Below are 13,393 nucleotides of genomic sequence, written 5' to 3'. Positions count from 1 at the left end.
TCTTTTGGAATAACGTCATGTCTTGACAATCTTGTATGTACTCCAAGACACTTGTGTAACTACACGGTCACTTTTTCCTTGATCAAATTCCCAAACTTATTTCTGTCTCTGTTTTGAATTCTTAGCCTAACACCAGGGAACACCTAAAATAAAAAGTTTCCTCTAATGTACCGGGAAAAACACTGTCTGCATGTCAGGTTAAATTTATTCATTCCCAGTTTTGGAAATGACCTACAAACTTCAGATGAGTAATTGGGGTTTTTTTGTTAGTTTTTTTTGTTAAATGAACTGAGCCTGTTTTTACACTAGCAGACGAGTCTTGTCTTGACCAGTTGAAATACCTCTTTGACTACATTTGTTTAAACTCTTGCCAGGAGAGTGCAAACAACACTGAAAGGATGAGGAATGAAAGTATTTGTTGTAACTCTGTAGCATTCCTTCAACAAAAGAGAGATTAGTTCATCATAGAGGGAGGCATTTGGAAGGAGCCCTGTGGCAAAGAGTTTTTACAGTATTTCATGCTTCTTTATCCCTCATTGACCTACTCTGTCTTACTTACTTACTTACTGGTACATGTGGTATTGAATGTATGTGTTGTAATTAATTTAGGTAGATGAGGCAGAAGGCTGCATGAGTCTCAGACATGACTGATCACCGTCAACATAATCTCTTGACAGGATTTCATGCCGTTTGAGTTTGTCTGCTCTCACTGGCCATCTGTTTTGTGCACGTCCGCCTCCTACCTGCTATGCCCGTGTGCAGAGCTATTAGACTCATTTAAATGAGACAGAGAAACTTTACTTGCCCATTTTAAAGTAAAACAGATTTCCAAATGAGGAAACAAGCGAGAGATTGAGGCACTAACAACACATTTTAAGATAATATTAATATCGGCTATGCAGAGCAGCAGTTTTGAGTTAGATTTATGTAAAATGCAATGCTCTCTCTAAGCAATCAGTAAACCTAAAACCACTGTCTTTAATGCAAACCTGAAGCTCTGTCCTCATCTACAGTATTTTTTTACTGCACCCCCTCCCTTCCAAATTTCTGCAAACTTGTAACTTGCCATGAACTTTGTGTGACAGAGAAAGAAATGCAACCGGTTACCTCCAGTCTTACCATGGCAACGGACGCGACAAGAAAAGCGATCCTGTACCTGTGTATCTGTCTCCCTAATGGTCTGTGTGTTGGTGTAACAAGATCTGTAAAAACTCCCCTCAATGACATTTTAGATCCCCCACTGTAACTGACCTGGGCTGGGGAGTCACAAGTAGGATTTAGGTGAGTACTCAGGCTTCTCTCAGGTTCCTGCTCCCCTTTTCCTAATGAATTCAACCACAAGTAAGCTCGAGATGAGAGTCTTGTTTGCCACATGGTCTTGACATAATATACTCTTGCACATGCTGTGTTTTGTTTATGTAAAAACGTGACGTTTTTTTTTTCTTTTCTCAAAAGCTCAAAAGTAAAGCATGTATAGACCAGGTCAAATGAGTCTTTAATGTAGTTTTGTTTTTGTTTTTGAAAGAAATCCCCCATTAATAATGCTGAGTGATAACTGCTTATGTGTCCTGGATAATAGCACTTTGCAGCCTCACTGCTGGACTGCGCAACACGGACTACTCCTAACTCTTCTGTTCCCTCTGCTGGGAAAGGCAGATATTGCACACCTCTCAAAGACCACAAAATACAGAAAGGAGCATATACCTGTTTTTAAATAATTTTCTTCTTTCATCAGTGCATTTGAGCATCCAAAATCACCCATATTGTACCGTGGAAGCCTACTGCTTTCTCTGCATAGGCACATTCTAGGGGAGGGCCTCGCAGACACCGTTCTGCATGAAATATCAATGTGAATGACTCATATCCAAGTTTGGTGTCAGTCATATTTGCAAATGCCAAACCTGTTACCACCAAATCTTTTCAATGAGTTGTTTTGTCAATCTGGCAAGACGAGATATATACCTGAAGATATTTTTTTCTCTACAACATCTTTTCTTTTCAAGGAGCCTTGTTTTCCACAGAGGGAACTAACCTTTTCTGAATGACCTAAACATGGAGATTTTAATTTTTATGCTTTGGTATTTGAGTTGAGATTTAGTTTTGAACCTAGTAAAAATGTGTAGTTTTATTTTTAATCTATCCAGCTGATAACAACCAGCAACCACTTCTAAAAAAACTATGGAGCATTTTCATATCATTTGCATAATTGACGTAAAAACGCTTGCGTAGCTTTTGGCTCACAGTTTTCATACAGTGTGACAAAGGATCATCTTGGTAGATTCAGTTCACTCTAGAAGACAGCCAGTTTGCCTCCTGGTTTACCTGTATCAACAATTATTATAGAAACAGCCTACTTTGCTGTATGTGTTTCTGTTTTACTTTTCCCTTTTTTTTTATTGAATAGCACAACAGGCAAGTTCATTATGCGTGTGACTCATCCCACTAGCCCACACCCCCTCCCCATCTGCTGCTGCGCGCTGGAAAGGAGAGGGAACCGCCATTGATCACTTCTTCCCTCACACATGCACGCACACACCCTACCTTCCACGTCACTATCGATCGACATGTTTAATGTTTTTTTGTGGAGAAAAGGTGGCATTTCCTTTAGTCTCATTTTACATCTATTTCCTATCATTTTATCAAAATCTAAGAACTACCAGAGGGGACATGTGAAGAAGAAGAAGAAAAAACTTAAATGTGATCATTTCTTTTCCATCTCAGACTGATCAGGTAGTGATTTTCTTTCATTTAATAATTTCTGAAATCTGATTTCAGTTGTGTTACCCAAAGAGGAGATTTAAGAAACTAGCTAGCATCAAATATGCTGCATAACGGTTGACAGTTATTGCACATTTTAATGCTCTCTCTCACCTAGAGACAAGATTAATAAAGTAATATTTGTAACACTTATACTTTAACTGTGGTAGGTTATGGGATTATGTGAAACCTTTGTCTAAAGTAGTTGAGTTCTGTTGGGGAAAAATGCAAAGACTTCAGTAAAATGTAGAAAATAAAAGAATTAGATTTCCAATACTTTGTCTTCTTGTAAAGGATACTGTAAAACATTTAGCAGTACAGATTCAAATCCTTACCATAAAAGTAAAAACCTTAGTTTTCACAATTATGTTTTTTTAATCTTACTTAAAAGCTCATTGGGACTTTACATTTATTTTAATTATTCACACACTTTGTTATTTTTTATTAATACGCCCAAGATAAATAGTTTATTTCAAGGCAGATGACAATAAGTTGTTTTGATTTACTTTTTTTTTTTTTTTACATGAAATACCAAGCAGCTCAAATTATACAGACCATAAAATCTCAGTTTGCATTAATGGTGAGGGTAACCCACTAGGATCTATGTGATATTTTTGTAATCTATATAGTTTTCACATTTGCTTATCTATGGGACAACTTTCTGTCTTATCTGTTTGTATTTTCATTGGTTACTTTGCTGGTTAGTCTGGTCAATTAAAGCCTGGTAGAAAAGTGAAAGACTCCGACGGGATCAACTTATGAGTAGTTCCGTCATTTAGAAAGCTGTAAGATGAAAGGGTTAGATGTTTTGGCAGTAAGATGATGTGCATTAGCATAACAGATTTTTTTTTGTTGTTGTTTTGGTTTGGTTATATTGAATAACAGCCCCTAACTTCAGTACCACACAGAGAGCAGTAGGCCACCCAATAGACCCGCAGTCACCACTGAACCAGCACAGGTAGCAGGGTGGAAGCAAAAGTGGACAAGACAATACCAAAGCTGACTACTGATTGGCTCTTAGATATCTGCACATTTTATTGTCAGTCATGGGAAAAAAAACACACACAAAAAAGCATTTCCATGACAAGTGCAGTCCCAACGTTTTTGGAATGTGTTGCAGGCATCAAATCCCAAACGAGTAAATATTTGCAAAACAAAATTTTAAAATTACATATCTTTGTAGTGAATTCAGTTGAATGTACGTCAAAAAGGATTTGCAAATGATAATTTTATGGTTTTATTTATGTTTTACACAATGTTCCAACTTCATTGGAAGTGGGACTAAGAAGTGGGACAAGAACCCTAAAGGGCTTTCAATTATTCCATCAGCATATATATATATATGTCTGGAATCTCTGTTACCAATCTTTCGTAGACATTGTTTTCTGTCTGTTTGGTGATTGCTACTTATAGTTTCTTGTGTGTTCTAATTTGACATGTTAGCTGAGGATCATAGGTTAAAATTATTTTTACAAACCACCCTGAAAGGCACAGATGAGAAGGGAGCCTTGCAAAAGTACGCTAATCCCTTGAATTGTTTCACGTTTAGACACGTGACAACCAGCAAACTTTGTTAAAACATGTCTTTTATTGGGATTATGTCATAGCTTGGCACCAAATACCACACAGGTATATTCAAATTTTCAAATCATGACACAAATTTTTATTTTTATTGGAGGTCTGGAATTTAACTAGGCCATTATGTCACATCAATGCATTTAACCTGTTTTATTGTTTTTCTGACCGAATCTTTAGGGTAGCTGTTCTTTTAAATGGTGAACCTCTACCCTAGTCTTGGCAGCTTCTAACATATCATCTTTCAGGATTAGTCTGCATTTACTTTCATCCAATTTACATGAACTTTGTGGTCCAGCCAGCTGCTGGCTGTAACATTTGGACGCTACAACATGCCAGCGGAAATGTAGTAATGACTTTGCCAACAAGTCATTCTACAGGGCCTTAGCTTCCAGCCTTGCCATGTATTGATTGGAATAGTTTCCACACTGCTTTCTGATGATTTCTGCAAATCATGATGATTTTTGCACCATTCTTCTTGAGATTTAGCATTTGCAGCATCCAGATCAGGTGTGGACATAAACAGTGAAATGTCCCACAATATTATTCGCAAGAAAAATGTGATATTAATTCCTATAAAGTATTATAACCTATTACATGCAAAGAGTACCTGTGTGTAGTCATAGCTTCTGTTCCATCAGACGGAGTGATTTTGAGTGGACTAGTGGGTTATACAATGGGGATCTTTGAAAATTGACTTGCGAATTCAAGTCAGATCCATTTTTGAAATGCACATCACTACTTTTGGGTAATTTACATTCGTTATAGTTAGATGATTAAGTGTGCCAATACCATTTACACATGGATGACAAGGCCAGTGTTTGTTTAATGTGTCCAAAGATTTAATTGTCTGCTTGAGTCTTATGAATGTGTCCAGTTCCAGCTGACTCCATAGGGCAGGAATCTTCAAATCCATGGTCAGTGTCCTACAACTTTTAGATGTGTTTCTGCCTCTACACACTTGAGTCAAATAATGAGGTCATCAGCAGGACTTGACTGGACACTGAGGAGGTAATTCAGACATTTGATTCAAGTGTGCTAGACTGGGGACGCACCTAAAAGTTGCAAAACATCGGCCCTTGAGGCCTGGATTTGAAGACCCCTGCCATAGGACTTTTTTTTTTACATTTAGAACCAAAGTAATTTTGTTGTGGGTCATTAGGTTTATTAAGAAAACTAACGGCTAACTCAGCCTGCAAATCAGTTGGAAAACCATGCCGTCATCTCCTACATTTCCCAGAACTTGCTAGAGATTATAACCAATTTCAAGAATGATTAAACAATCACTGGCCCTGTCATGTTTGTTACCACAATCATTTTTATACTTGTCAAAAATTTTACAAAATGTAAAGGGTAAGACTAAATATAGACACCAAAATAACTCATGTTGTTAAAACCTCTAACTGTGGGTGAATTTAAGGAATATATTTCAACCTTAATTTGAAATATGAGCTTTACATATTTTCATATGCACACTAAAATAGACTTTGATAGTTTAATTTGTGAATGTCTGTTCAAACTCAGTTATGTCCTAGTATAGAAATTATGTTGCTTGAGATGAGACAGAATAAAATGTCTTGACAGTGAACTACTGACAAAGAAACACTTAAGTGATAAACTACCATCGTGATGACGATGATGAATCGTGTTTAAGGAGCCCTGTTGTAAGAAAAATTTGTTGTTTTCTCTCTTTCTCGCATGTAGGTGGTCCTGGACATGACATTTGGAGGTGGTGGTCATACCAAAGCAATACTGAACATGGCTCCTGAAGTCACTGTCCTGGCCTTAGACCGGGACCCCACAGCTATTTCTCTGGCCCAGCAGCTAGCCAAAGAGCACTCGTAAGTGATTTGCTTGACTGTACCTGGACTAAAGTTGAAACTTAAAATCACACACCGTCCAGACAATGTTTATGTGTCACAAGTCTAAAATTTACCACCAGTTTTTATTGTCACAGTTGAAAGCTTGACAGTTTTCAGAAGTGTTAGGTTTTATGGTAATTTATTTCTTCTTAAAACATACTGTTGGCTTGATAAACAGCAGCATTGCAGCTTTCTGTCCATTTCTCACTTCTTCGCTGAGACCAATCCAATACAGCTTGCCAAGATACAGCCCCTGAGTTGCAGCATCCAATCAAATCCATCGTTCCTTCTTAACTTAAAGCTTTTCTCCCCCCACGCAAAGCTGGTGGGCCCGGCATGTCATTTGTCAGAGGAGGGCCCACGCTTGTTGTGTGAGGGAGATGCTGCCTCCCACGGAGGATCTATAAGGTATGGGGAAGAGGACGGGGGTGCGATGGGTGTTGAGAAGTGAAGGGAGAGGAAGAAAAAAGACAGAAAACATAAGCGTGAGCGAGGAGGGAGACACGAGGACACAGTGGCAGGGTGAGAGGGAGTGTGTGTGTGCATGAGCGAGGCGCGGGTGGATGAAAATGAGATGTTCCTAAGACCATGGCGTGGGAAGGAATCCTTTTACGTAGATTCTGGGGAAACCTCTCTCAAGGGAATCTGCTGGAGAAATGTGCCTATGAGCAGGGGAATGACAATTAAGAGAGAGAGAGAATGAGAACTCTGTAGCAATATATCCCCGCTGTAAACTCCTCCATGCCTACTCGTGATGCAAGTTGAGAAAGGCTAGAGAAATCTAGCAATTAACCAATATTATTGGGAGCCTGAGTAAAAGACCCTATCTGCCTACGCGGTCCATCCACACAATAGTTAGAGGATTTTCTCCCTCCTCTGTACTTCTGCATTTTGCAGAAAGTAAACCCTTAATGCAAACTGTTGAATGCTGGTCCTGGATGAATCCAGTCATACCACACAAGGAAGGTAATTTCAAGTCCAAACACCTAAAAAGTACAAGGTTGTGAAGGCAGTTTTGCCTCCTAAGTAATATTCAGCCATGTATTTAATGGGATTTGCCTCCTGCATTTTGAGCCTTGCTGTTCTCCGCATCATTCTTCTGGTTGCTATGACTTCACTGCGCTTGAAGCTCTGCAGTTGTTGCGCCCACAATACATGTCTGAAACGGCCCTAGTCATTATTGAATTGACAAACATTGAATTTTCAATTATACATATTGCCGCACACACTGATTAATTATTTACTGTGTCCATCAGTCATCATTGGAACTGGATTCTTTAATGCATCAAAAGTAAATTGTAGTAGTTTACTATCATTTCTATTGTTTGTTCTCTTAGTACGTCTTACTTAAGGTGTTTTAAAAGATGCACTATTCTTGTGTAAGGGATTAACGTTTTGTGTAAAACAGAAAAAAATATTCTTGTGGCTTTTAGAAACATTTGACTCACTGAATGATTTAGATCTGGAGTTTAAAAAGTTTATCACTCTTTCAGTGAAATATTGAAAAATTCCTGCCTTTTACTCTCCATCCTCTCCCAATTTTAACTTCAAAGATTGTTCACTCTGCCTTGGATATAAAACTTTGTGATTTTGCTTTACTGTGAACTGCATATCTTCATCAGAAGTTTGATATTTAATACAACTTTAGAAAATAATGTGCTAATAGCTCTCTATCAGATCTGCATCCAGTGTTTTATGCGCCATCCAGAAATTTTTTTAAAAATTATTTTAGTGGCTTCTAATGTTTTTCTTGCTGGAGAATGGTTATTCTGGACACAAAAATAAATGCAGCCCAACGACTTTCCTAATCATCGAAAAACATAAAGAAGCCGCAGAGAAATACTTTGACAATAAAGACCAGGATTTTCAAAGTCGATATGTGGAGAAACACAATGTGTGTGACTATTGAATCAACATAATGGCTCTTTTTTTTTTTTTACAATGTTTTTTTGAGATGTAGTGTTTTAATAAACCATGGCTCCCATAAAGAGTATGTCACAAAGGAAAATCTTATTCTATGGTCAAACTGCACACAAAGTGCTTGAGGCTAATTATTTAAATTTTTTCAATCATTTGCTCAGTTCTAGTTTGAGGTTACTCTTGCTGTTGTTAACTGAGGTTGAATACTTAAAGCTCCTTTTAAAAAACAAGCTAAAATGTATGTATCCATCACTGTGTCTGTATTCATCTGAATATTAAATAAAGTCATGTTTCTTTATAGATGAAAATGTTTTTCATAATAAAAATATAATACCGTAATCGGTTATAAAATAAGTAATGATAATCATCAAGAATCATCATCATATATATTAATCAATGTTCCAGTTTTTCTTTTTTTAAAATTCAACTCTAAACAGGTGGTTTTAAGTTAAAATAACTACATTTTTTTTGGCTGTTTTGAAATTTTCTGGAAGTTTGGTCCAGCTTAGTGGAGCATAAAAGTTGATTGCTACTTATCTATGTTTAGTTCTGAGTCTGGGGGAAGCAGAGTAGACTGGAACCAGAAGATCTGAGTGGTCTGAAACACAATTTTCATGTATTTTGGTGCTAAGCCATTCAGTGATTTCTAAGCTCATGGGAGTATGTTTAAAGATAGATAGATAGATAGATAGATAGATAGATAGATAGATAGATAGATAGATAGATAGCATTTATTGTCATTGAACAGAATTCAACAAAATTTCCATTGCAGCTCCCGTGCAAAAGGTCAAATATATACAGTATAAATAAGCAAACACACAATAATAATAATAACAATATATACAACTAAATTAACTAAAAGCACTCAACCACACCAAAGAAGTAGCAGCAGGTCCAATTATGGCAAAGTACAGATGATGCGACAGTGCAAAGTGCAGAACAATATGGCTGTGTGGGGGTGGGGGATATGTATGTGTGACTGCGAGGTTATGATATGTGTGGGAGGGGGGGGCGGCAGGGAGTAATGGCTCTGACGGCTGTGGGGAAGAAACTGTTTCTCAGTCTATTTGTTGTAGTCCGTATATTCCTGTACCGCTTGCCTGATGGCAGCGGCACAAACAGTCTGTGGCCCAGGTGGCTGGAATCCATCGCTATGGATCCAGCTCTCTTCTTGACCCGGTCTGTGTAAATGGAGTCCAGGTCTGGGAGGGGGCATCCCACAATGCCTTGTGCTGTTCTCACCACCCGTGTCAGTTGTTTCCTCTCCAATGCTGTGCAGCTACCATACCACACAGTCATGTTGAGGCAGAGGATGCTCTCGATCATCGCCCTGTAAAAGTTTACGAGCAGCCGTGAGGAAAGTCCAGCCCGTCTCAGTTTCCTGAGGAAGAAGAGCCTTTGTTGTGCTTTCTTCACCAGGTGGGAGGTGTTTGTGTTCCAGGAGAGGTCAGAAGTGATGTGGAGGCCCAGGAACTTGATGTTGTCCACACGTTCCACCACTTCTCCATCTATGAGAAGGGGAGTGTGAGCCGTCCTCCTGGACCTTCTGTAATCCACAATGACCTCCTTGGTCTTCCCTGTGTTCAGCACCAAGTTGTTGGCTGAACACCACTGAGTGAGCTGCAGAATCTCCTCTCTGTAGTGGGTCTCGTTGTTGTCTGAAATGAGACCCACTACTGTTGTGTCGTCCGCGTACTTCACGACTGTGTTGGTGGGGTGGATGGCCACGCAGTCGTGTGTAAACAGGGTGAAGAGAGCTGGGCTGAGCACACAGCCCTGCGGCGTGCCTGTGTTGAGGACCAGTGGGGACGATGTTGAGCCACTTATTCTCACCACCTGAGGCCTGTTGGTGAGGAAGTCTCTGATCCAGTGGCACAGTGAAGCGGGCAGCCCCACCTCGAGTAGCTTCAGCACCAGCTTGTCTGGGATGACGGTATTAAATGCTGAGCTGAAGTCTACAAATAGCATCCTGACGTAGGTGTTGGGATGCTGCAGATGGGTCAGGGCTGTGTGCAGAGTGATGGAGACAGCATCCTCTGTTGACCGGTTCGCTCTGTAGGCGAACTGAAGGCTGTCCAGGTTTGCGGGGATGAAGTCTCTGATGTACCTCAGAAGAATCCTCTCAAAGCACTTCATGATCACCGGGGTCAGAGCGACGGGCCGGTAATCGTTCAGGCTGGTGATGGACCTCTTCTTCGGTACAGGGATGATGGTGGAAGACTTGAGACACTCAGGAAAGCCTATTCTCTGAACTACAGGAAACCAGTAGCTCACCTTCTGAGCTGGGGAGATGTGCTTTGTTTTCCTCGTTTTAGTAGAAGGCAAGCAATAAAATCACCTGTTGCTGTCTAATTTTTTGACCTGTGAGAACACTGTGGCAGCAATCAATTTTACTAGAGATAAACACATGGGTGAGTTTCTCTTGATCTTGCTGGGACATTAGTCCTTTAATCCTAGAAACGTTCTTCAGGCGATAAAAGGCAGACTTTGTAACTGTCTTTATGTGACACTGAAGGTTCAGGTCTGAGTCCATCACCACCTAGATTTCAGGCCTGGTCACTTGTTTCTAGCTGTAAAAGCTAAAGCTGCTGATTCTACACCGATTCTCTGTAGATCCAAAGATAATAACTTCAGTTTTGTTTCTGTTCAGCTGGAGAAAGGTACGGTTGATTTTGCTTTGAGCAACTGTTCAGTGCCTGGGTGGGTTTGGAGTCACTTGGTGACAAAGCATTGCAGAAGTGTGTATCATCTGGTTCGTTATGTTAACTAATATTTTTACTTGTTGTAATCTGAGCTAGTGGGAGCATGTAGCTATGAAATAGTAGTGGATGCAGGATTGACCCTTAGGATGCACCACATGTGTCTGCTCTGAACTTACCAATTGGCACAAAGACGCCCCTATGTACATAAGATTTGAACCAGTGAAGTACTCTATATTCTCTTCAATAATATGTCATGGTCAACAGTGCCAAATGTTGCGTTGAGGTCCAACAGAAATAACACTGTGGTTCTTCCATATTCAACATCTGTGATGTACTAGCAAATATAATTAGAGACTGCTGACCTGGAAAGACTTAGAAATCGGTTTGTTATCCAAGGACTTTAGCATATCCACATTTAAAATGAATCTGCCATCAGTGTAAGGTGATTCATTTTCAGCCCATAATGAAATCTATATATTGTGCTTGTGTGGAACACAGTGACTCATGGAAAGAAACGCATCTGTTAGATTATCCAGTCGTCCCCCCCACACCTAAACATTTTCCTTTTAATCATTGTGTTGATCACTACCTAATTCAGAACTGGTCAGAGAAGTCGCTTGTATGTTCATCTGCAGTGACAAACAGTAAATGTAATGTAAAAGAGGATTTGTTTGATAGCAGAAGGCTAAGATACATTTAAATAAAATTGTTACTAATTAAGTCCTTTTCCCACATCTTTACTTTTAGGGAAAAGTATAAAAATGCCACAGTCTGCATTGCTGGTCTTTATTTACCCATTGCCATGGTGAATCATAGTATCAAGGCTTCATTGACGATGGCTTTTTCCCCTCCATTAATGACGCACGCGCTTGACTCGGAATGAACACGCTCAAATTTATCTAAAGTAAATCGGATTAGCTCAAAAGAAAAACTCACATAGCAGGTATAAGCACTTTAGAAAATGATTGCAACCATTTTGGTAATACACTGCCTGATGTTTGCTCACAAGACTTTTTCCAAATGTTTCTGTGTTGTCCTTGTTTATTCCATATGGCAGCAATAATGGGTGTATTCTTATTTTCCAAAGGGACTTACAAATTCAAACCTGTCTTTTTTAATACCAGTCACAGACATATTAAACAAACATTAAGAAATCGAGATATCTTCCCACACATTTCTCACAGTAGCTTGGTCGAATTTTGGTCCATACATCCAGACAAAATTATGTTTTAGAGTTAAAATTGTCAGGATGAATGGCAGCCTTGCAACACAACCTGATGTCCGGGCTATACACCCCATACTTATATGTGTACGTACATGGTGATGAAGATTCAGTATATTAGAATATTATTAAAAAGACACAGAAACAGATGTTTTTAAGTCTTCGTTTCTTTCAATTATGATAATTTAGAATGAAAAAATTACATTTAGAATTAGAATATTACAACAGACTAATGAAAAAAATAATGATATAGAAAAGTAGTCTTAATGAAAAGTGTGTTTAACCTCTGCTCAAAGGCTTTTTTCAAATGGTAAATGACCTCTTTAGCGCTTCATCAAGTGCAGAGGACCCCAAAGCGCTTCACACTACATCCAGTCATTCATGGAAACACTGAGACTTCAAAAGATTGAGAATTTATTTTACAATTTATTTATTTAAAACAGGGACAATGCACAACATACAATAACCACAAGAGGAAAGATGCACTTTAGCAGGTTGTAGCGCTAATTGCTAATTTCCATCTGTAGTCCCCGACCCAGCTGGTGAAAATTTTTTAAAATAAAAAAATACATAAAAACAGCTGGACGCTATTGGGGCTTTTATTCTGACAAACCACCAGAATGCATTTAAAAATAGATAAATTGATAGATTGATAAAAGAATGACTGGTTCAAAGAATGTACCAGCTATTTATTTACCACAACTAATAAATCACCTGAAGCAAGCAAGTCTCTTTTAGTAAAAAAGAAAAAGAAAACTTAACAAAAGACAAGCTTCTGTTTTTATCCCTCTCCTTTTTTCTTCACTCACTGTAGATATTTTCATCACTTCTCCCCTGCTGAAAGCAATCAATCAGCATCTTGTCTTAGGCTTCAGTGATGCAGGTAAAGAAACTGAGGAGGTCAACACAAGGGAATATTGCAGGCTTGATTTGTAAAGAGGCTCCATCATCTTGAATGAACATAGCTCAAATCAAGGTTGCTGCAATAGATCTTGATGTCTTTCAGAGTTCTCTTACCTAGAATTACAATGCAAAATTATTTTTTTTTTTCTGAAATAGTACTCAAGATTGGATTAATAAAGTTAAAATTTGAGATCAAGAGCTATTATTAGGCTAACATTTTGCTGTTTTGGAAATGCATTTCATTTAGTTTGGGTCTGAAGATGGTTGTTAACCCTATAATGTGGTTAGAGGAAGCTTAAGCAAGATATTGGGATTTGGAGCATTTTATCAAACAACTGTCAGACTATTCTGAATGACAAAAATGCATATAGATGCTGAGGAGAAATCATGTTTTTTTGCCATTTTATTTAAACAATCTTTTTTTTCTCATTAACACTTAGTATTTTTCAGTA

General features: G+C 38.6%; 1 protein-coding gene across 3 annotated transcripts in view; it reads left to right on the top strand.

The window, feature by feature from the left end:
• The window catches only part of mettl15 (methyltransferase 15, mitochondrial 12S rRNA N4-cytidine), a 61,197-nt gene that overhangs the window by 29,863 nt on the left and 17,941 nt on the right, over positions 1-13,393 (top strand). For all 3 annotated transcript variants that reach the window (XM_028014991.1, XM_028014989.1, XM_028014992.1), the window contains one exon: positions 6,037-6,173. In XM_028014991.1, coding sequence (XP_027870792.1) covers positions 6,037-6,173 — 137 coding nt within the window. The remainder of the gene's footprint in view (positions 1-6,036; positions 6,174-13,393) is intronic.

This window comes from Xiphophorus couchianus, chromosome 4 (genome assembly GCF_001444195.1).
Source record: "Xiphophorus couchianus chromosome 4, X_couchianus-1.0, whole genome shotgun sequence".
Lineage (NCBI taxonomy): Eukaryota > Metazoa > Chordata > Actinopteri > Cyprinodontiformes > Poeciliidae > Xiphophorus > Xiphophorus couchianus.
This window is presented reverse-complemented; position numbering and strand designations above follow the sequence as displayed.